At 29.2% G+C, this 25988-nt stretch overlaps 1 protein-coding gene across 1 annotated transcript in view; it reads right to left on the bottom strand.

Annotated features, from left to right (window-relative positions):
• LOC148301208 (extracellular serine/threonine protein CG31145) overlaps positions 1–25988 on the bottom strand; it is an 82522-nt gene that overhangs the window by 18484 nt on the left and 38050 nt on the right. The window contains exons 3-4 of the mRNA XM_088273573.1: positions 25274–25398; positions 20211–20289 (exon numbers count right to left, since the gene is read on the bottom strand). Coding sequence (XP_088129699.1) covers positions 20211–20289; positions 25274–25398 — 204 coding nt within the window. The remainder of the gene's footprint in view (positions 1–20210; positions 20290–25273; positions 25399–25988) is intronic.

The following is a 25988-nucleotide window of genomic DNA, read 5'->3' as shown; positions in this document are numbered from 1 at the left end:
AAATTATTGAAAGAAAAATGTTCTCTCGAGCTTTTAGGCATGATATATTAAAATTTACTTTTGTTACATGATCTAAGATAATCGATGTAATTTGATATTAAATTCATCCCATTATGGTAATAAGCTCACTTTCATCAGTCATTACTCAATGAAAAAAGGTTTCCATTCTTTCATTACTCAAATTGATATTTTTAATGTTTGATCTTCATTTAGTGGAATACCCAATCAACAAAGGACTCAAATTTCAAGATGGTAATATTTTAAGTAAGTCTTTGCGCACGAATACTGAATTTAACCCACGAGGGACTAAATACGAATCAATTTTGATAATGAAATATAGACGTCTGCGTTGCACAGGATTAACGAACTGCCATTGGCTAATTTCAGTAATTGTTCCTTGTGACATACAAAATCACTTGTTTCTGATTGACTAGAGCTAATTCGTTTTATTTTATTCGAGTCGTTGGAATTGGTAACTTGCTATAATTTCAAAAGCTAAGATATTTATTCCCATCCTCTTAAACTTCGATGTAATTTTATATAACAACACGCTATGAAACGCTATTTTAGTATTTTGTGTCGGGTTGTGGTCCCGTGGTTAGCGTCGCGGACTCTTTTGAGCCAGAGTTTCTACATTCGAACCCACTCTATACACAATTTAATACCTATTTTTCATAATCAGCCGCAAAGGCTCACAGAAATAGTATGAAATTGAAGTTTTATTAAAATTAAACACTTGAATAATCCACTTTATCGAGTTTTATTTTTATTTACGACTAGTTTCGAAATTGTTGAAAAACGACAATTGTTTTCATCTTCTGATACAAATTAAAACTTTGTTATGTATATGAATATGTATATGAACAAATATTCCAACATTTATATTTAAATCTTACAAGAATGTAAAAATAAAAATTTCAACAACAGCAAAAGAAATTTTTGACGTATAGATTCGGTCATAAATAGTTTTCTCCTTCTACTTTGAATGACTTCTAGCATTTGAAAGCGCTTGACTTTTAGTGGAAGATTTGTACCATTCTGCCAAGAAACCAGAAGCCGTGAAGGGTGTTGGCGGATGCAGATTGTAGCGTCTGGGAGGGATGTTTCGTGTTCTATCTACAGGCATCATCTGAAGGCCATGCTAAGCGCGCAACAGAAATATACTTTCAAAACATAGACTTACTGCAGTGAATATATTTCAGCTAATGAAATATGGGTAAAAATTAAAATATATGTAGGTTTGAGGTAAATGAAATGTTTATGCACAGTTAAGTGAATAATATTAAAATTATAATGCATTTATTCAAATAAAAATTAAAATTTCCTGATTCTCGATCCTTGCAATGATTTTTTTGATTCAATACTTTTGAATATATACCTTTGTTCATACGATAAAATAAGTAAATAAAACTTTAATGCAAATGTGGTCAGCCTTATGCTTTAGGTGAAGGATAAACGTTAAATTAAAATTAAAAGTAACAAATTATAAATATTTATTTATTGATTTGGCGTTTAATTTGTAGAACTCCATTTTAATTTATGTATTAATTTTAAATCAAACACAGATTTTTTGAGTCTACTAAGTTGTATTTTATTAACAATAAAACACATCAAAAATTAGTTTTGTGATTATTTCGCCTAGTTATGGCATTATCAAACGAATGTGAAGATCAAATGGACTGACGGTCTTTATGTAGCCATACAATTCAATGTGACAGTTTTAACATGTGCAAAAAATCTGTATTTGATTTAAAATAAATACATAAATTATAAATATGCAACGTTCAACATGAATTAAGCAATTGACATGATTTCACCCCCTTCCGTAGTGTCGTGTTTAGCGCGTTAGGTTACGATTACGTTACGTTACGTTAGATTCCCAAGGAGGGGTCAAAATAAATATTAAATTTTCATTACTTCTCAGTATAATATTTATTTCTTATCACTTTGGACTGATTACCTTGAAATAATTGATTACGTTGCCTTCATGTATGTAACGATCGAGATAACACTGAATCAATATGATGCAGTGCCCTTTTCACCATTGGGTGTGGATAAGGGTTAGACGAAGATCTGCCATTTTAATAGAAAAATTCGAATTACGCAAAAATCGTGTTTCCGTATTTTATAATAAATTCATTTATTTTTAATTGAAGTTTTACTTAGTACCATAATCACTAATAGTAGTATTTACTAAGTAAAACCTTAATTTTAATTGGATAGATTTAACCGCAAAATGACTAGCGAATCAATTAATGAAATTAAAATCATTTGACTACAATATAAGAGAAATGTTTAAATACTAAGATAGCTAGTTCTTCGTTTTAGACCCCAGGCAACATATGTATTTCCGAGTCAATTACGGTATATTGCTAGGGTGTATTGTTTCACGTTTTGCCTTTAGCTGATGCAAAGTTGGATGCATTACGCTTCCCAGGAGATCGTTTTAGAGGTGTATTAATGGACCCGTTAAACAGAGAAATACTAAATGTTAAATCCGCTATCGACACTTGTCGACTGCTAACGACCTTAATCGCTGTAATAATTGACTATTAGTTGAGAATTCCAAAGTAAAATAATATTGTGAGAATGTACATATTCATATATGTCCACCTCCGTAGTGTTATAGTCAGCACGCTCGGCTACCGTTCTGGAGGTCCCGTGTTCGATTCCCAGGGGGGGATCGAATAAATATAGGTGAATTTTTTCACTGTAATATTAAATATTACTCTGGACTGGTACACGAAGCGGGAGACTGATCACCTTTTCTTCATGTGTTAACGATCAAGCTAACACTGCATTTATATGATGCAGTGCCCTATGCACCATTGGGGTGCGGATAAGGATTTGATTTGATTTTTTTGGTACATATTCAAATATTACATGCAACAAAATTATTTTTCGTGTTATAATCTTTTCCTGCAAAATTTGAAGCGTAAGCGTCGAACATTCTTAGTATTTCAACATAGATGAAGAAGAATATGTAAGTCAGGGCATTTACGGGGTTTACGACCACCATATGTTTAAGTGATCACCTTACACACGTGTAACATTCACCAATTCTACCCATGATTAACAACCATACTACTCAAATTCTTGGAACTTCTAAGGATTTCGGACAGGACTCGGACCTTTAATATAATTGACTATCAAGCCAGGAAGCTAGGAAGTGTTTGTACAATATAACGATCTATCGAAAAATGTTTGATTTCTTAAGATAAATGACTTTTTTTAGTACTCTTATTCTTTTTCTGGTCCGTATCAGCATCCGAATGGTGAATAGGCCACCACATGTAAATGACGCAGTGATAACTCGATCGTTGATTATATAAATTCCTGCTCTCCAAATTCTTGGAAACTAAGAATGAGGTATATTTGAGGGGAAAAATTGACGGAAGTGTAGGAGCTCAAGATGAAGGACATTAACGCCATTAAGGAAATGGAAGTAGAATGTAAGGTAGAAAATGATAGAAGCAGCAATGGCTAAGGCACTTGGGGTTGCATACCAAGACTCGTACAAGCTTGTGATAGTCACCGCGAACATCTACGAGGTCTTTGAGGCTTTCCATTCTTGTTTTATAAAATTAAAAAGTTTAAAAAAATCTTGGTTTGATTATTTAATATTATTATTACGATAACTTATTGATGTGTGATATATATATATATATATATATATATATATATATATATATATATATATATATATATATATATATATATATATATATACATATATATATATACACACACATATATATATATATATATATATATATATATATATATATATATATATATATATTATATATATATATATATATATATATATATATATATATATATATATATATATATATATATATATATATATATATATGTATATATGTACATAGTTTTCACTCAACACGTTTAATTGTAGTATTTTTTTAAAGAGAAATATTTGTGTTTTTATCATTTACAAGAATACTTCAATGTCATAATTTTCTGTGAGCCTAAGCAATTTATTATTAAAAATCGGTATCAAATTGTGGTAGAGTGGGTTCGAATCCAGAAACTCTGACTCAAGAGCCAGCGACACTAATCACGAGACCACAACCTGTCACATTTTAATTTTAATTTTAATACTCAATATCTGAAGAAGATTTCAAAGCCTATAAAGTATCGAGAAAAATAAAATTATATATACACGGTGTTTTGAATAAAGCTCACAAAATCAACCAAAGCAATATCGAAATCGACAACAAATTGATTGAATTCCCTGGAAACCCCAAACAGACGATCTGTCAATCGATTGCCATCTGGCGATTTTTTCCGAAAGCTATCAGCATTCCCGTCCTTCCCCTCGCCTCCGCAGCGCCGAGCTCACGGGAGCGACAAATCACCGCGCGACAATAACAAAGCGCCAGCACTCATTGCGAATAGCGAAGAGGTAAACAATTCAGCTTCGGAGGAGGGGATGCCAGGAGCCGAGGCTCAGAAGGAGGGTACGAGTCAATGAGATTGAGAGAGGTAAGAAAGACTCACCTGTTTTTTTCCGCATTCAATTTTGATTTTGATTTTTTATTCCTAGCTCGAGTTTACGCACTGTATGAGAGGGGCAACAGAGACTAAACTACGTAAATATTATATTACTTGTTAAAATTAAGGCCCGATATAAAATAAATCGCAAATTAATTCTCTTAAAACCCTGATAACATTTGAGGTAATTGATTTTTTTTAACGAACCGTTTTTTTTACTGAGTCGTTTTCGTATTTAAAAGATAAGTTTTTCATCGAAATAAATACATGGTTTTGAAATAAAGACTTACTGAAAGGTAAGGAGTTCAAAAAAAATTTTCTTCAAAAAGTCGAATTCCAAGAATTCCAAAAAATCTTTAAGATTGCGAGTTAAAAGAAGAAAACAAAACCAATGCAACACAAATAAAACTACAGAAGACAACCACTTTAAAAAAAAGTTTAATCCATTAATATATCTTTTGTATGTTTTTATTTATCTTTATAACTAAACTAACCACCATGCCTCTTTCTTGCAAGGGTAGAAAGAGAGTATGGAACGCTACATCAATTTGTCTGCAAACAATCTTCGCTTCATCTACTTTCATGCATCTCCTTATATATACCCGCCGATTATTCCGCGACTTCTGTCCTGATCACCTTTCAATATTTGAAATACGTGATCAGGCCAAGTTTTTCTCGGTCTCACACTGTTTTTATCACCATCCACATTCGCCTCATAAATTTATACTACCATTATTTTTTTACAGCCATTTCCATTAACAGCCCAATCTATCTCAACACACAATAACAATTATAAATTTATAAAAATGTTTTAAAAACTATAATTGATGTAGCGGGTGAAATAAAAGTGTACGGGCTTATACACTACTTCTATAGTAAGATATAAATCTTTTGTAGTCCCTTCTTAAACATTTAAAAAAATTTAAACGTTGACAGAACTACCATGATAAAACAGTTACGGCCAACAAGTTTTAATTTATTAAAACATCTTATGTGTTTTTTAGACTCTATCTATCAAAACTAGATTCTATCTATCATAAATAAATGTATCAGATTTGTTTTGGAAAAGGAGAGCAGGATTTGATGCTTTGTATTTTTTATACGGCTAAAACTCTTGCACGCCGCAGTGTTATTTTTAAGCAGTGTGATATATGTAACTATGTCAAACATTGTCCATCTGATATTTAACCCGAATATATGAAATGCGGCCATTATAAATTTAAAAGCGATAAATAAGGGTTTTCAAAAGCAGGTCAAAGAAGAAGTTGATAGCACCCAAATAGACCCTATTATATATCCGCTGAGAAATCGGTACGTCAGCGTTAGGCAAAGCATCCCCACAAAGAATTGTTTATTAACTGCATAAACTAATCTGTCAAAAGATGTTTTGACAACACATCCTTAAACATTAAAAAAGGAAATCTCTTTTCAATGAAAAATTGCTGCACATAATCGTTTATTTTAATTTAGTAGAAAATAGTTCATTTACTTTTAAGTTACGTTATACAGATGTTTGCGATTTTGTTCAGTATCCAAAACATTGTTCGTAATCGATCCCATGAAAAATAAAATTACAGTTTCATATGTAAAATTTTGATAAATATCACCGTATGTCCAGGATGTTTTTTTGTGTGTGAAATATGTGATAACAGCGTAAACACCAAAAATGAATTTTCATAAAAAAATAGAAAACTTATAAAGTAGGTGCATAAATAAGCTCTTGCATTTTAAAATATTGCACATTTCTGACAATGAGAAGTATGCTTAAATGGTTTGTAAAATATCCGAAGCTCGACATCTTAGGAAATGTATATTTGGGATGTAAGTTGATATTCTTTTTATAGTTTCAATATGAGTAAAAAAAGATAAAAATAAATATAATCAAGACAGTAGACAGAGTGGTCTCCGAGAGTAGGTGGAATAAAGCAATAAGGGTTGTTGGCAGGGGTAGGTCTCCATCTGTCCTCATCTGTCAGCTGTCTCCTGGCGGCCGTATGCAAATCGGATTGAGACTTTTATTGCCTCCCTCTCTACTGAAGCCTCCTACCCCCTTATCCACTCCTGGTAATCTAACACTAGCGCGTGACGAGGGGATGTATGAACTCGGATATTATGAACTAACTGGATTGTTAATATGTATGTTACATATTAAAGAACTGCGTTGTTATAATTTTTTGACATCTCATCAAAGATGAAGAAGAATATGGAAGTCTGGACATTTACAGGGCTGACGACCATCATAGGCTGGTTTAAGTGATCACTTTACACACGTGTAACATTAACCAATTCTACCCATTATTGACAACCACACTACTTAAATTCTTGGAAGTTCAAGAATTTGAGTAGTGTGGTAATTTTTTTATGAGATGTCAAAAAATTATATAAAAATAACTCCTGTAGTTGGAGATAATCCAGATTTTGTGAACAAGTATTTGGACATACTCAAAATGTTGTAAACTGCTTTCTTGTTTCAAACTGACGCTACCCAAAGAAACAACAAATAAATCTCAGTGTCAAAATCGGTAACCGGTTAATGTGATTAAAAGTTGACCTTTTAATAGTTAAATTAAACACTAATTGAATAAATTCAAAATAAAATAACTGTTTAATTTAAATTTTACCAGGTAATATCACTATATCTTAAAAAAATAAATATAAAAATTTATTGTGACAAGCGATTCGATGCATTCCGCATCATTTTCTAATAATACCATACAGTGTTTGAAAATTGATAGATTTTAGATTATAAAACGAATAATCATCACAAAGCGACTGCCGAATCAAAAAATTAAAAACAAAAAAATATATGGGAATTAAAAATACATGGGAAAAATATATAGGAATTACCTTAAAGTAAAATGTTTTATTACACTTTAAAAAATAAAAAAACACACTTGCATTCTGACACGGCGATTAATAATAATAAAATAATCGAATGAAAGACGTGAATGAACATGTTGAGTGAAAGTTTTAAAACAAGACTAAAAAGGAAGAAGTTGACATTTGTGAATCTTTATATAGAAATTACGTGACTATTCAATTTAGCATTTGAAGCCTTAGTGATTATTAAAAATATATATTTACGGTACGAATCCTACCTTCTTCTTTCTTTGTTCTTCTCCAAGTTCTTTCTTTGTACGAAGATTACAGTTAAATCATTTTAACATCCGTGGTCATGGCTATACTATTGACGACACCATTTAAGGTCAAGAATTTGCTTCTCAATACAGTAAGAATTTTAAAATATGTATGTATGTAATAGTGTTATATTGTAATTTTTTAAACTTATGAATTCCTCATCCAAAGGGTTCTCGAAAGTTTTCTTTTGTAATCAAAATAAGAAATCATTTAAAAAATATATATATTATTTTCACCCAGGTAATATTTAAAAATTATGAAAAACTCATAAGTATTTTTATTATTATGTAAATATGTCATTTAAAATTCATTTCAGTGACCAATACTTGCGTTGCTACCGACAGCGTTAATTTGCAGAAAATAAATACCGAAAGTACGAGTATAAGGAAAATAAGTATTTTTATTAAATTAATTATATGATCATGATAAGAAAAGTGACCCGATAATTTTTCTCAACATACTTAAGAAATTAATAGGTATCTACCAAAAAATAGCATTCAAAAGTGTATCTATTCACAGGGATCACAAAAAAATTGTTTTCATGCTGTCTGAAAAATATTAGAATCTCCTTAGTTCGTGGAAAAATAACCGGAGAATTTAAATTAATTACTATCACGAGCTGTTATATTCTCCCGAGAACTGAATATCTTTTACAACACCCTTAAAAACTTTGTAAACGTCAAACGACCGCGGTAACGGTAATTCGTACTTATGTTTGCCGCTAAAGTTTTCTCTCTGCAAACGGGCATCACGGAATGAAAGGAACGGAAATTAGAGCTGGGGCTGAATCATGAACACTATCGATATTAATAAGCATCTAAGTTTAATATTACTTCATTATTTGATACTTCACCAATAAACATAATGTTAGTATTACCGATACGATACTTGAACGCTATTAAATGCAACAAATCGCACATATTTACATTTTCCGGGCAAATAAAGTATTACCTTTGTTAGTGAAATAGAGAAAAAATAATCAATAAGGTATTTATAAAATTTCGGAAACTTTTATAGAATTATAAGTATATCAGAGTTTTTCGAATTACATTTTAGTATTTGAGAATAATTGACAAATCCTTTCATAATGCTTGAACACTTATTAAATTGCACAGTGAAAGATGAAAAGCGTTTAAAATTTGTTTCAAGAGAAGGATGGAAGCAGTTGGTAGGACAAAAAAAACGATAAAGGAAGATGTTCTAGCAAAAGTGAACAAAAATAAACTTTTGGAGATTTTAGAAAACAATACGCGATATGACAAACTTTTCAGTAAAAATAGTAAGAGGAAAAATAGTAAGCAAGAGTGGAAGAGAAAAATCAAGAAGATGTTATATGAACCAGGTAAAAGAGAAACATCTTAAATACCTTGTTGAACTTACAAAAATTTTAACGAGTACAGGCATGCAATGCTGAGTACTATAGCCATTGCTGCTTTTATCGGTATCTCCTTTTTTATTAAAAGTACCTTTTATTCCTCCTCCATCATTTTCTTTCCATTTAGCGGTTTGTTTGTTATTCACACTGAGCTACTTGTTAACATGTGTTTTACGAACAGCATTAAATATATTTTACTCCTAGATTCAAGATGGCGGAGCGCAAGACCTTATATTTATAAAGATCAAATTAATATCCGATGCGGTGCCCTATTGAGCTTTGGGTGGTAGAAAAAACACAGAAGACAGACTGGTCCTTAAAAAAACTCAAAATTCTGGTTAAGAAGATTCTCAGATTACCGACAACATCTTCGATAAAATTGTGATTGTAATGCCCGACAGTGTTCATGATTCCAGTCCTGGTCTGGAGAAAAGAGAAAAGCAAAGAAGCGTCGCGACGCCAACGCCTGCAAACAGAGGAAAGTTTCTAGCAGACGTCGCACTTTGCGTCTTCTTCACGGGTCACTTGAGAGGGGTTGTAAACAAACAGGGGTGCGTTTTATAGTCAATAATCCATAAATTCCTGCTCTTCTGACCACAGCGGGGTTCGTTTTACGTCCAATCGAAATAAAATAAATAAACAATCACGAATATGTTAATAAAACTACAAATTTAACCGTCAAATTCAAATACATTGCTTACTGTCAACTCGGTTCTATCTATCAAAAATGAGTTTTTCGAACCATAAAATTATATTTCTCAATATTTACACAATTTTAAACGTATTTTAGATGATCATTGAAATCGGATAATTGATTTTATTTATCGGTAGTACATTTTACAGTCGAAAGTATTTGCTAAAAACATATTTTCAATAATTGATCTGGTTGTTGTGATATAATATTATTCCTGCTTTCTTTCTCTATCTATTCTCTCTTACCACAATATTTCACAAGTTATTCCTTGTAAAACTTAAATAACATCTATGAGGAATTCTTTTTCGTATCATCTGATATTAATACATACATTCCACACGTGAAATAATTTATTTTATGGTATTGAGCACAATCGAAAAATAATTAGACTATTATATTTTCTCTTCTTTTAGGTGCTATTAATAAAAGAAATTTAAAATGGTGAAACGATTGAATAATTTAAACACGTAATCTGTTACAGTGACATAGAAAACACACAGTTTTGTATATTTAAATACATCAGCGTTTTCTATTGTTCAAAAGCAGAGAGTATAAAATGTTGGTCGTAGTAAAATAAATGCGTTATAAACATATACTATCTGTGACTTCAATGGTATGTGAATAAATCACTGGTTTCAGAAGTCAGCGTTTTTGGTGGACAATACGTGGCAAAACAATACTAACATATTTATATATTAGCCCATGGAAAAGAAAACAGTTGTGCGTACAAAAAAGGAAGTAAATATTTTAAACATATTCCAAAAATAAAATAAAATGTAAGGGAGCTTTATAATATTTTTTTTAATACCCTTATAATAGTAATGAATGATTAAAATAAAATGATTAATTTTTACTCAGAATCTGATTAAAATAGTCCAAGTCCATTTGTGTTAAATGTGACTTTATAGTAGCTTCTGAAGTACCGTATATGTACCTAACTAAAACTAGATCAAATCTTTATTAACAAGAATAATTCATTTTTCATTGATTTTTTTCAGTCAATTTTTTTTTTAATATGCACAAAAGTGATTTTTAATAGAAAGAGAGAGAATTTCACTGAAATTCGATATTGAAGGTAAGATATCCGAGAGGCAGTCAAATAATTCACGTTTTTTGGTGTTATTTTCCAATATTTTTAATTTATTTTTTTGGTATTTTGGTACTATTGCATCTATATTAATAAATATTTTAAAAATAGTTTTTTTCTAGTTATGTTGTGATTTTTATCTCCTTTTTTTAGTAATTTTTCAAATTGGAAAAAGAAAAATATTTTCCCTATCAAACGAAAATTTTATATATCGTTATATAATTCATTTTCAATTATAAAATAATAATTTAAAATAAAATGTAAGAATTTTCTTAAAAAAATATTAATTGCATATATATATTTCTAAAAAGCATGTTAGTCTTATGATTGATCAATTTTACATAGCGTCGATCTGATGTGCTGTCCCATGAATCATCAGATGCGGATGAGGGTAAGAATAAGAAGTAAAAGTATAATATAAATAAATGTCTATATAAGAATTATTTGCCAGCACTTCATTCTTTGAAAAAGACAAATGGAAATTGAGCTGAAAATCTTTACTACCATGCTTGATTTAGCGTGAAGAAATTAAATAGAAAATTACAACGATGTTATGTGATAACGGGAAACACCGTAAAAGTTTTCGTTGTACGAACTAATCTTAAATGTTTCCGCGGTAGATCCAGTAGGAACACAATAAAAGTTCGCTCAAGCGTCATAAAAACTATATCATTTTATTTGTTTGTCGAAACACGTTTATGACGTTCTGAATCACGTGTAAACGAATATAATCTAAACACAATGATAATACAATGAAAAGTTGAAGGGACATCACATTACGGTACAAAAGTTGTCTCGGGGGTATTTTCTGCTAAATCGATTTGATTTTATTGCCACAATAGGAACTGTGCGTGAGTTTGGGGAATGGTTGTTAGGAATAGAGAAAACTATGGAAATAAAAACTCGACTAAGCGTTTTCAAAATGAGTTTAAAAGCGTTTTCAAAACAAGGCGTCTTTTTATCATTTTATCTGAATTCACTTTTTATAAAACACACCTTGCCTTTTGTCCATCCAAATTTTATAAATTTATCGTTGAATTAAATTAATTCGATGTGATAAATATTTAATTCTTCTTTTGCGGGGAATCACATAAAACACTTTGAAAAACTAAAGGTCCATGCTTTGAATCAATCAAGTAGATATTTTCTCTTAACTTTCGAATACATAATTTTACTATTTAAATACAGAGTTGGAGAAGAAAAAGATACATGAAATACCCTAGAATTAATTAAAAAGAGAAATGATTTTTTTATTCAAATTAACAATTTTTCAATTACGATCATATCTTTGTCATAAATACCGGATTTACACCCGATGGGTTATTATCAAGAAATATTATATATGTCACAATATGAAAAAAGTAAATTTATGATAACAGAATATGAAAGTCTGGCCATTTACAGGGCTTAAAACCTGTGTTTTCAACTAGCATTCGAACAGTTTCTTATATTACATACTTATGTACTTAAAAATATTTAAAAAAATGAAATCAAATACAAGTTCAATAAAGTTTGAATTTTTAATAGTACAGAGTGTATAAAGTGATCGCTTAAACCAGACGATGATTATAAGCCCTGTAAATGCTTCGAATTCCATATAACATTTTCATCAATTCGCTTATTCTCTGTCGAGACATCTATAATGTATATTTTTGTTTTTGTTTCCGAAGGCGATCAAAAATGGAATTCATATTTAAACAATACACACACAAATCAGACAAATCCGAAGGCCTCATGTTTTTCTTTTAATTCATTTTCTAATATAAAAAAAGGTGATGACAGCATATAAATTTCGTATAACTAATCGTTAAAAGTTGTTTTCAATGGCGTCCAAACGGTTCACGTAGGAATTATGTATCAGGGTACCTACTTAATGGATTGGAAAACAATTATATAGGGGTGAAATACGGAATAGCCGCCATCGCCCTGTTAACGAGTGTTTGTTATTTTGTCCTGGTAATGGCTATTGCGTTAGGTTATCACGCAAGAGTTCCACAGTTCGATTCCAAAATATGTTCAAGAGTAAAAAGTGTACTTCCATATCACTTTTGGCTTTTACTCTTCATTAATAACAATATAATCTATTAGCAGTGATGTAAGCAGAAATAATGTTACATCAACGTTTATGACAAAATATTGTAAATTATATAAAATATGCTTTTTTTATCTCGAAAAATATTACTTTGTGACAAAATAAACATGCACTTGTAGCTTCTATGTACTTAAATGTTTTTACCAATTGAACAAATATGTATGAATAGTATAAAATTATTGCGTTTTTTCGAATTCTGGAAAATAATTGTATATTCCAGATTTATAATGTACCAACATACTTTATATTTTAACATACTATTTACACAGAAAAATCTTTATATTACCCGTTTCCAATCATTTCCATATAACTTTGATAATTTTAAATTATAAACCATTGTATATGCATATATTTATATATATATATATATATATATATATATATATATATATATATATATATATATATATATATATATATATATATATATATATATATATATATAATATATATATATATATATATATATATATATATATATATATATATATATATATAATATATATATATATATATATAAATATATATATATATATATATATATATATATATATATATATATATATATATATATATATATATATATATATATATATATATATATATATATATATATATATATATATATATATATATATATATATTATATATATATATATATATATATATATATATATATATATACATATATATATATATATATATATATATATATATATATATATATATATATATATATATATATATATATATATATATATATATATATATATATATGTATATATATACATCACATAATTTGAGGTTTATTAAAATATTTGGAGGTTTACACGTATAATTCTAATCAAGACAAATATAAAACTTTGAAGTCAGTTCTTCAAGATCTAAAGATTGGGTTTTTTCTCAATTTTTCAAAAAGTGTTTGAGTAATATAATAATAAACACGTGAACATCTCTTACATACGTATGTGATTCAGGGACGCAAAAATAGAATTGATCATTATTTTTGTCATCTCAATATAGATGAAGGAGAATATGGAAGTCTGGGCATTTACAGGGCTTACGACCGTCATAGACCTCTAATTGGAGATAATCCAGATATGTGAAAGAGTATTTGGACACATTCAAAATGTTGCAAATTAAATTAATTATTTAAATAAAATACAAAAGTTTTTGATGCTAAAATAAATATTGCCCGGTAAGCTATATTCTAAAATAACAAATGCCGCTTAACCATTCGTTTATATCTTAAAAACTTTTGAAATAAACAAAAATGTATGTAATTCTTTTATTTTAAATCCTCAAATAATTTTACTAGGTTAATGTTTCGCTTCCAACACTCTCACGTGTACTCGTATTCATACAAAATAAGTTAGTTTCCTATTCCCACATAAATACTCGATCATTATTGATAAGTTATTGACTTGTTATTAATCTCGGACAAGTTTAGATAAAGTAGAAATGTGACTCGGGGAGGAGGGAGGTCTCCATTTTGAAGTTCGGTTCCACAAAACAACCTTCTAACTCGCTTATATCACTTTCACGGACGCCATTTTATATCGGTTTGCTATTTGTCAAAGGCAAGATGTTACCATGTTGGAGGGCATGTAATAATTCGACTTTTCATGATTTTGTTTTTCAAAGGCTATATTCTAACAAACGCGTTAACAATTATTAAAATAATCTTTATTTGTCGTATTTTATCAAATTACGTTAAATATAATTATAAATACAGTAAATACAGTACATATTTAACCTTGTCATAATCAGAATAAAACGTGTACAGTACATGTTTAGCCCTGATGATGACAAGGTTGTTGTACAAAGCTGGTTGTACAAAAATGTATCAATAAAAAGTGGTTTCAAATAAAGTTGTTTTATTTTATAAAGTTTATAAAATGTGCCACAAAGTATCTGCGAAAAATATTCAAGAAAGTTAAATTTGAGCTATTTGAACGCTTTTATAAGTATAACTTATATGTATGTAAACGATGAATGGTTTAAAAAATAAATGAAAATACCACTTAACGATGCCCCATTACAGCTTATATTTATAAAATGATCACCTGTTTCAGGATCATCAAACCATTAAAAAATATACATGATTTTGAAGTGGAGTCAAAATAATAATTTATAATATTTACGATTTTATACTATTCATTTTTATACTATCCATACATACAGATTACATAAGTAAGTTTATTTTAGAAAAATCTTTTTGTTTGTACTCGTCATACTTACACACTTTTATGATATCATTTTTCTTTCATCTTTCTTAGTAATAAATAATATAAATGCAAGAAATACTTACTAAGACTTCAAAGTTTCTCCGCTATATACGAGTCTAGGCTAGTCTGGCTATCTTTCTAAATACTTCTTGAAAATGGTGTTACAAAAAGCACGATACAAATTTAAAAAATAATATTATTTAAGACGCATTAAAAATTTAAGATGGATATTTAATAATCGTTTCATCTCAAATTGTATTTTAACCGACAAATATTTTTAAGTACGTTAGCGTGACATTTATGTACATGAAGCATTACTATAATGCGCTAACACGCCAGAAACTGAACTAGAATCAATTTAACAATTTAAATGTTCTTTTCGCGGTCCGTCTGAAATATTTAACATCACTTTATTTTGATGCGTGATAGAAAAAAATTGTCTTATTCACCATTGTCTAACTGTCAAAGAAAATAAATAAAAAGCATTGTAGGTATAAAAAAACATATCTATTATAGCCGAAAAGGCCATAAAAACATCATTTTGTCGATAATTTCAAGAATTAACATATAATATAGGTAAGTCCTTTATTTAAATGGGTGGTTATAATAATTTAAGCGTCATTTATCCAAGTGAAAATGGAAAATTAAAAGTTTTACTGCTAAACATCAATAACATGCAAATGTTATTTATTCCTACATCTAATAAAATAAGTAGTGTGGTTGTATATCATGGGTAGAATCGGTGAATGTTATATGTGTGTAAAGTGATCACTTAACCAAGCTTATGACGGCCATAAGGCCTGTAAATGCCAAGACTTCCATATTCTTCTTCATCTTTATTGAGATGTCAAAAATGTAATAAAATAACGTTATAGTAAAAACTTGACCCCTACAAATTTAAATTCTAGCTGTTTATAATTGCATTCAAAAAAATATTATTATAATGTATTGAACATGTCATGGAATTAATAAGTAATTTTTAGAATGACCATTTTTTTATATTTAATAATGTTTTTTTATTTATTATATTTCATGGTTATATAGATTACCTATTTGTGATATATTGCACAGATAACTATTTGTGATATAAAAAAATGTATTTTCACCATTAATTTCGAATTATGTTTATGAAAAAACTTTCTTCATATTAGTTTATAGGTTTTGGATCTGAATCATAGCAGTGTTTTCATTTATCATGTTTTCGTTACGCCCTGTATGCTTATATATAATATATTGAAACGTATTACGCATAATATATGGACATGGGAAGGTGGGTGTATTTGTATGTGACTAGCCACGTGGCGCCATTTCCCATAAATTGCCGCGCTCCGGTGTTTTGACGATGTTTTTGCCGAAAGGTAAATAAAATGGCCGACGTCGATTGCTCAACCCCATAAGGATGGGGAACGACTTGCCAAATATATTGTAAGGGGAGGAAACCAAACATTTCAGGCGATTGGCGTAAGAGGATAATTTTCGTGGGACCCTTTTTTGAAAAAAAAATTAATAATGATAAAATAACAGTGTCTATCTACTGTGAATTTCGGCTTTTATTCATTTATTTCATTCAAACTCTCATCCAAACCCAATGGTGCATAGGGCACTAAAACGTGAATAACACGTGAAGGAAAGGAAGTCGTTCGTTTCAGGTATCAGTCCAGAATAACATTGAATTAATATTAGGGATTATTCCTATCAACAAATGTAATGAAATACTTTTCTGAAATGAATTTCTCGAATATTTTGAAAATATTTAAAATCATTTGAATATTCTATTTATTTTTTAATATTTATATGGAATGTAGAAGGTTTTAAAACTGAGTTTTTTACTTTGTAAACCAGCTATTTTGCTGACTTAATTTTGAGATCAATAAGTTTATCCTAAACCAATTTTGATTTTTTTTTATTCGATGTTTCTTTTCAGCTAGATTAATATTTTATTGAAATAATATTATACAAAAACAAACATTGTTTTGCGAAGGAAGACTTTAAATATTTCTGGGGGTAAATATAAAAGTCGTGATTTCACCTTGTTGCGCGTCACTGGTTTATATATGGAACGACAATAACAGTTTTATATCGCCCTTATAGCCTCCCTCATGTGAAATTTCTTTCGTCACAAGAAAAAAGTTTTAGATTTATTAATAATACCCCCCTTGAATGACGAGTCTGATATTCCCAGAACTATCCTCAGTCTATTGTTAGCTGCCCTCAAAATATTTTAAAAAGATAATTTCATATAAGCATATATTTTTAGGTGAAGTAATATTTTAGAATAAAGGAGGTATATTTTCAGAGATGGTAAACAAACACGTCGATTACGTAAAGTAAATGTATTTATTCTTCCTTTTTTACGTTTTTATTTTTCATTTCTATTTTTTAATCGGTTACATTAACATCCTGACAAGATGGAGAGACAGCCGGTTTAAAATGAAAAAACCGTAAGAAATCAACGTAGTCAATGTGTAATAACAGCACTACGTAGTTAACGGATTTGTATCACCACTTATGGGCGTCCATTCCATAGGAAAATTAACTCTCTATGGAAATACTCTCTCTCTCTCTACATCTAAATCAGTGTTTCCTAACCTTATGTGTACAAAACCTCACTTCAACGATTCAAAAACATCCAAGCCCCCCCCGTGTTTTTTATTGCCAAAAAAATTGCTTCAAAAATGCACGTATACAATATAAACTATTATTAGAACTTATTTATCATAAATGAATAATATATACATGCATTATATTCATTACTACTCATAGGAAAACAAGTGCAATCCTTGGGTTTGATGTGAGCCTCAGAGTTTTTATGTGGGGTACAAATTTGTAAAATGCGTTTTTCGACACCAATGCAACAAATACTAATGATTTGCGCAATGCCCTCATTCAAATTGCCCCGCGGTGGGGCGTACGCCCCATGTTGGGAAACACTGATCTACATAGTGTAAATTACTTAAACTTTATTTTTGAACGTTGATTTTATTATTTTAAACAGCCTGTCGATTAGTATTGTAAGGAAATTAAGGTAGAAAAAAAATCGAGGTATCTAACCCGAAAAAAAGTTAGTTGGTTAGACGAGAACTTGTTTGTGACCAATGTGAATTATATATAGCAATTTAAGATACATAGAATATTATATGAGTGCCATTTTGTAAAACCCAAGTTTATATTACCACACACTGTCATGTACAAGGTGTTACTAAAATTACCAACCCTTTAGAAAAAAATAAATTTTGCAACGGTAACGTGTTTTATAAACAGGTTACTCTTTGTAATTTAATTATTGCTGTTAAAATAAAAGTGAAACGTATTAAATACATATTCTTACACGTCAGAATCATTAACAAAGTCTGTTATTCATGCATTGTTTTATAAAATTCAATATTTTAGCCAGTCAGTTTTTGTTTAAACATTAAGTCAATATTTATTTAGTTTAAGATAATTTTGATTTGGTTTTTGTTTTTTGAATAACAAACGGATCTCCGTTATTTTTTGTGTGCAAATGTGTTTTCATAAAATATTGTTAGAAAATGATACATATCTGAAGTAGTCATGATGAAGTAGGACTGGATGTCTAGTCGACTAAGCTCCACTAATAATAAGCTAAGTTAACAAATCAAACGAACGCCATGCAATTGTTTTTCAAGTATTTTGATAGTGGGTAAAAGTGGTAAAAATTTCCATGATGACAGTTTGGAGAAAAATAATACATAATAATATACAATAATTGGTTTTAATTAATAATTAATATTTCTTTAATGTTTTTCGCAGATACTTTGTGGCACATTTCATAAACTTTATAAATTAAAACAACTTTGTTTTAAAAAGTGGTTAAAACAAAGTCGTTTTATTTTATAAAGTTTAAATAATTAATATGTTTTTATAAATATTAAATACCTCGTTGTGGTCAATGTACTCGTGCGAATAAGTGGTAACTTGTTCAATATATAGTGTTTGTATGAGCACGAATATACATTACTGCCCTAGGATGGTAGCTATGTATTTTACTTTATATTTTCCTAATTTGTAGCGTACTCAACTGTATATGGAGTAGAAAAAGGGGTCGCCTCAGTCCAAATACTAACACCGCATATTAATAAAAAAATCTAATGTACTGTTACGTCCAATGTCCTAAATTCTTTCCTCCTTCAGTTGCATTATGTGTATTATTCTACTCTTAGCTCGGAACGTCGGACTGATCACCTTGTTTTCATACAATAAACGATCGATTGATCACCGCATCGATTCGATGTTGTGCTCTATTTACCACGAAGTGCAAATAGGGGTTAAAAAATTAACAAATGCAAACTGAAACACGGTTCGTTATTTCAGTTCGCGAATCATGAGGGTTTTCGGTTAAGGGTGGAGAACCTTCAATGTTCACTCATCGAGTCGGTACGCACGGCCAAATGAAGGTTAAAGAAAGATCTGCATTAAGAAGCCATTTCTGCAAAAACGGTATTTATATGGCATTTTCGGAACATTCTATAGCGTCAAGAATCGTGGCAGAATTTGTCTTGATGCTTTGACATACGACATTCACAAAAAGAGTGAAAATTCCTGGGAAATTCATTAAGTATTCATTTCATGAACATGGAGGTTTATCTCAGAGAACGTGCTGATGGAACCATTGGGGAGGGGGTAATAGTGTGCCGGGGAAATAATCTGCTTCGTTTTACAGATAATATATTTGAATTAATAAAATGTATTTGTCACGGTGCGTGAGCATTTTATTTATCATAAAATCTGTATCGCTTTCTACAGGGGTTAATTTGAAAAAATATTTATGTAAATTTTGTAGTTTTTATTAAAATTAACTGGGTTTTTGCAATTTGCTTAATATCACTTACCGGGTAAGTTTTTCTATGAATATATGATTACCACAAAGTAATATTGAATTAATTAATGAAATAACCTGATTTACTGTTATACAATACTCATATTATACGAAAAAAATATTCTCACACTTTATTAATTAAATAATGGAAATGCAAAGTTAATTAAATAATGGAAATGCAAAGTTAATAAAAAAAAGGAAAATCACATGACATATAATTCATATAATAATAAAAACTTACCTCATTGGCTTGAAGAGTGCCATAATGCCATTAGGATAGACGATAACGAGTTTCAGCTGCGTTCCTCCTTCCTTTTGTTCTGGAAATCAAATAAAAATATATGTATTAGCGGCTCAAAATAAGATTTATTAAGATATAATTAATGAACAGGCATAAAATATCAAACAAATAAAAAATAAATATAAAGATGATAATTTTAGGTTTAAAAAAAAGATAAAGAATCCAGGGGAAATCTATATCCTTTTAGGTTGATAATATCACCTCATTTTGAATGGGGATTGACAATCAATATTTGAACTTTTTTTATCCAGTTATACCACGACATAAAAAATATGTCCCAGTATTAACAAATTTTTTTATGTTTATAATTGTAAATATTTGCTTTGTTTGTAAAGCAAAAGAAATTTAGTTTGATATTTTTTTCATTTTAAACGGCTTTAAAATAATGAAACTCAGCGCCCGTAAATTCATGTTACTAGCAAATTTTTAATCAAAATCACTTGCTGTCATTTTTCACAATTTAACTTAATTTAACTTCCTTTCTTTTTTATAAGTAACGTTTTTTTACACACCCTTTAAAAATATATTCCACTGTAATATTCGAGAATTTGTTTATCACGACTTGACCTTGATTTCATATAATTAACTATCAAATAAATACCGCTTTATGTGATGCTGTGTTCTATATACCATTTGGATGCAGATAGGGAAAGGAAGAAATTTTTGTATTACTGTAATTAAAAATATTCATTTACGTAATGCAATAGTTAGCACTCTTGACTAAATGCATGAGGACTTCCGGGGGGAAGTGTTTCTTTATTATTATTTTTTTTTAATTTTTTATTTGTTCGGGAATTGTACAGCTTTACATATAAAAAAATAATAAACAATAGTTACATTAACAATAATAAACATTGTATTACATTAGCAAAAATTGTAACGTTAAAAAAAGCCAATTAAACAATTCCACTTTCATGTTATAATAACTATTAAAAAAAGGGTATGGTAAAAAAAAATGATTTAGCAGGAAGGAAAGTAGTGGAATTAATGAGGGTGGTCAAAGGATTTTTTTTCTAGGTAAGAAGTTTAAAAATAAGAATATAATTTATAAATATACATACATATCTTTTTATCTAAAGTAAAAAGTTTTTATACGGTTCGAAAATTAAAATGTTAGACTTAACTGGGTAAAAACGTGTGATTAAACTTTTAAAAAAATAGCTCAAATATTCCTTTTTTTTAAATTGAAATAAATACATATCAGATCAAAATCGTGCACCCTACAAAAGTAATTTCGTATCATACAATAAATCTAGCCTTTTGAATGATGGTTTAATTTAATATTGTTCTCTCAAGATTTATGTATACATGTAGGCGTCACGACGCTTTCAGTCGATTAGTCGGATGAAGTGATTAAAGGGTGACGTCGGTCGCAGAGGGTACCGCCGCCGCCGTCTCGACGCTGCGCCGCGGGGAATGAGATAACAAAAGGTAATACAGACACCTGTGGAGAGTTGGGCGATAGAACGATTACCCACGCTCATCTTAAGCTATCTTTTATATTACGAATTGACGAAAGGTTAAAAATAGATGGTAAATAACGAACCACAAAATAAAAGATTAAATTTGGTTTTAGAGGATTGATTTTTTTCAGGGTTGGATTTTATAGTTCAAGCATTCGTAAGTCACTTCTTACAATATTCGTTTATTATGAAATATTAAGACTGTTTTTAATTTTAAGAGACCTGCGAGCGAGAAATATTTTTCCATCAATATTTATCAGCAATCATTCGGCATTACAAGCGCAATAATAAGTATGGTCCAAATTTTGCCGATGAAAAAAGAACTATATTTTAATGGGTATTTTTTCAATATTTTAAAATCAAAGTATTTTTTAAAGATAATTAGAATGATAAAACCTATGGTTTGATGTAGTTGAGTGTACAAGAAAAAATCTTTTTCGTTGCTAGTCAATTCTTAAAAATGAAAAATTAAATGCATCTTGTTTTCGATTTAGCTATCATCCATACAAATTGCAGTCACTGTTTTTAACATATCACAACATTTTGTAGGAAAATATTTAACCAATTCGTTTGTCGTAATAGCAGTGTTATTTTTTTTATCAATGTGGCACTATGATGTCATTTTTTTAAAAACATATTTCATAGTGAACTTTTAAAAAGTGAGATGAGGTTCTCACGATGCTTTCTGAGTAATAGGTTTATAAAGTTTTTAAACGGTTTTCTTGCCTTGGCTACTATTACTTCTCCAACAAAGGATGCACTCGGTTACAAGAAAATTTCCCTCGGTAGATTGGAAAAGTCTTGAGCTTCTCATTTGTAAGAGAAAACCAGTTTAAATTGTTAATAGTCCTGCTTTAATTGCTCCCTTTGTAAGCGTAAAATGGATTCTTTTCAAGGATTTGCAACTCCCTTGTGTTTTTTTTCATTGTGTGTAATTCAATGGCTAAAATGTTTTAATCTACGTTCTTTAATTCATAGTTCATAGCACAAAGGTAGATTGCGATGATAGTCGTGAAGACCAGAATAGTATCTAGCCCCCAAAAGGGAAGGAAATGTACAAGTTAGTAAATTAATACGAACAAATTTATATTTATTTTTCTCTCCCTAAGCAAGTGCCTTGGCGCCTAGTTGACCCTGTGTATTTAGGTCTAGCACTAATCAAGGCTATCAAAAAGCCAAAAAATATTTAAGACTGTATTTTTATGAAAAACTTTTTATGTAGACACTTGTATAAGTATCTTCCTTTTTAAACCTATTTTATCATACACTCACTTATCATAACGTCACACATACATCACACATAATTTCTCTTAGTAACTTATCGTCAGTTACTGTTATGAAAAAACTTTTTTTTGCAAAAGTACACGGTCGTCAGTCATGAAAGTAAAGCTGAAATACCGATTATTTTTTTTAGAAGCATTGTACCTAAAATAAATTAAAATCTTAAAAATTGTAACACCATTCCTGAAGTCATTTATTCCGGTTCATGGATAAAGGTACGTGGCTGTATGATAATTTTACTACACCCATTGAAAATAAATAAGCAATCCAATGTACTGATTAGTATGTGATAAGTTGGGTGATTCAGTTATGTCTGTTTACAGACAGTCATGGCTAGCCATCACGTAGGTACTGAACGAAGCCTAAATCACACAATCAAACGGGAAATACTATCACAGTGTATGTTTGTAAATACGTATTAAACTTATATACCCATAATAGCTATAAGTATAGAGGCTTGTATGCTACATACAAATATAGGTAAATGTAAATATTACTTCGAGTGTATTTGGGTGCCATATACGTTTGTAAAATGCACTCCATTTTTACTGTAAAATCTGTTTTTTTTTTAAATGATGATGTGGAAATGTTAACAATATGATTACTGTCTTAAAATTTTTAATATAATATATATATATATATATATATATATATATATATATATATATATATATATATATATATATATATATATATATATATATATATATATATATATATATATATATATATATATATATATATATATATATATATATATATATATATATATATATATATATATATATATATATATATATATATATATATATATATATATATATATATATATATATATATATATATATATATATATATATATATATATATATATATATATATATATATATATATATATATATATATACAATAATTTATCAAAAGGGGTTAGTTTTGTCCGAATAAAGTTAATTGGCGTTGCGCGAAAAAGCGTTGTTATTGACAAAATACTTAATGCAAGAAATGAAATTATATTATAATGTATAATATATCACACATTTGATAGTTTATAACAAGAACTATTACACAATGCATTGAAAAATAAATCTCTGAAATTGATGGCTCTGTAAACATTCATACTTTTATATTAATATTTTAATAACTTGTTTTATCCATGTCTTTATATCAGTTAAAAGGTTTTTTTATTAATTAAAACGTTTTTTCAGACAATACACAGCAAAAATCTTTAAAAAAAAATTAAACGCCATTTTTTCAAAAAACAGTTGGACAATATTTAATTTAAAAAAAGTTTTTTTTAACATTGATCTACTTTTTCGATAAGGATAAAACGTTGTTTCACGTAAAATCTGGTGAAGGTACCTAATGAAATTAATCAATCAGCCTTTTATTTGATTTCGATTTGATGTGTGTGTGCCCTTTAATGGTGTCCCGAGTCGATTAAACCACGGTGATAATTGGGTCACAGCTGTTGTCACGTGACCCGCCGTAAAGGCATTGTCCGACTCCCCGACTAGTTTCGCAGGAGGCTGCACAAAACCCCGCTTGTTAGTATGTTTGATGTCGACCAGATATTGGCGATCAGGCCAATTTATATAACTATTCTACGAGTAGTAGATGTGTTAAAGTTTACCATTTCATTTAAGCTTTAAGCAATATTTGTGCATACATCAATTTAGAAGCAGTATTATTAATGTGAAACAAACTAAAGTTTAAATGAAAATCGTATAAATACCACACAAAAACAACATCAAAAATCCTTCTACCCACATAGATGATCAGGTTCAAAATTATTTGTCGTTTGAAAGAAACATCCTCATTTTAATTTATATGCTTCATACTTCGAGAGATTTTTTGTACAATGCATTCAATAAAGTTTTATTATTCAAAAACACAATTGAAATAACTATATTTTAATACTGTTTTATGTTACAAAACCCCTTAAAATTGTCTGTACAAAGATTTTTTTGCCAAAAACCTAGTAAATCGAACTCATAATTCAAGACTTATTACCTACCTTTCATGTAATTTATGATTAGAATGACACTGCGTCGATACAACTGGGTGATAATAAGGGCCGAGGGAAATAATTTAAGTGTTTTATTCTATAATAACTATAAATGATACCATTGAGTGGCATCTGAAGCATATTATTGTCATTTTAATATAATTAACAATTAAAACTACATTATATTATTTTATGGCGTTTTCAATGCACCATTTGGTACGGATAAGATGCAAAATAAAAGAGAATCAACTCACCGACATGAAGAATGGGCAGTTTGACCATATCTGCGATGACTTTGTCTATTAGCTCGTCTCCTGGAGGGTACAGCTCGTGCTGAGATATCCTCAACTGGAATAACTCCAAGTTGGATGCATTTGGCCTGAAAAAAATAATTAATAAAGAAAAAATAATAACAAGTAATTTTAACTCATTCACTGTAGTAGAAATTCAAGATTAGATTTTAGTTGTGTGCTGGAGGGCTGTTTAATCAATATTTTATTTTAAATTACAGCTAAAAATAAATATACAGCCAAATATCGGAATGTCAATAAGTAAATCTATTCATTACTCGAATTACAACGTAACCAGATATTTTTATTCCAATAAGAATCAATGTAAAATAGTTTAATCTTTTCTGGGTTCTCAAAAAATGGTCCTTCAAATATAATAAATATTGTAAAAGAAAAATATTTGTTTTTTTTTACCACTTGAGTTTATTTTATTATAACGATTAGTTTCGGTAGCTATGCTTCCATATTCAGATCTAAAGATAAACTTAACTTTCACTTGTTTACAAATCTGGATTATCTCCAACTATAGGAGTTATTTTCATATTATTTTTTGACATCTCAACAATGATGAAGAAGATCTTCTTCATCTTTGATGAGATGTCAAAAAATAGAATGAAAAGAGCTCCTATAAATTTACCAGTTTATATTTGAACCTGAAGATAGAAGCGTAGATTCCGAA

This window comes from Brachycentrus maculatus, unplaced genomic scaffold, assembly GCF_059751285.1.
Source record: "Brachycentrus maculatus isolate JH-2025_06_01 unplaced genomic scaffold, ASM5975128v1 h1tg000589l, whole genome shotgun sequence".
In the NCBI taxonomy this organism is placed as follows: domain Eukaryota; kingdom Metazoa; phylum Arthropoda; class Insecta; order Trichoptera; family Brachycentridae; genus Brachycentrus; species Brachycentrus maculatus.
This window is presented reverse-complemented; position numbering and strand designations above follow the sequence as displayed.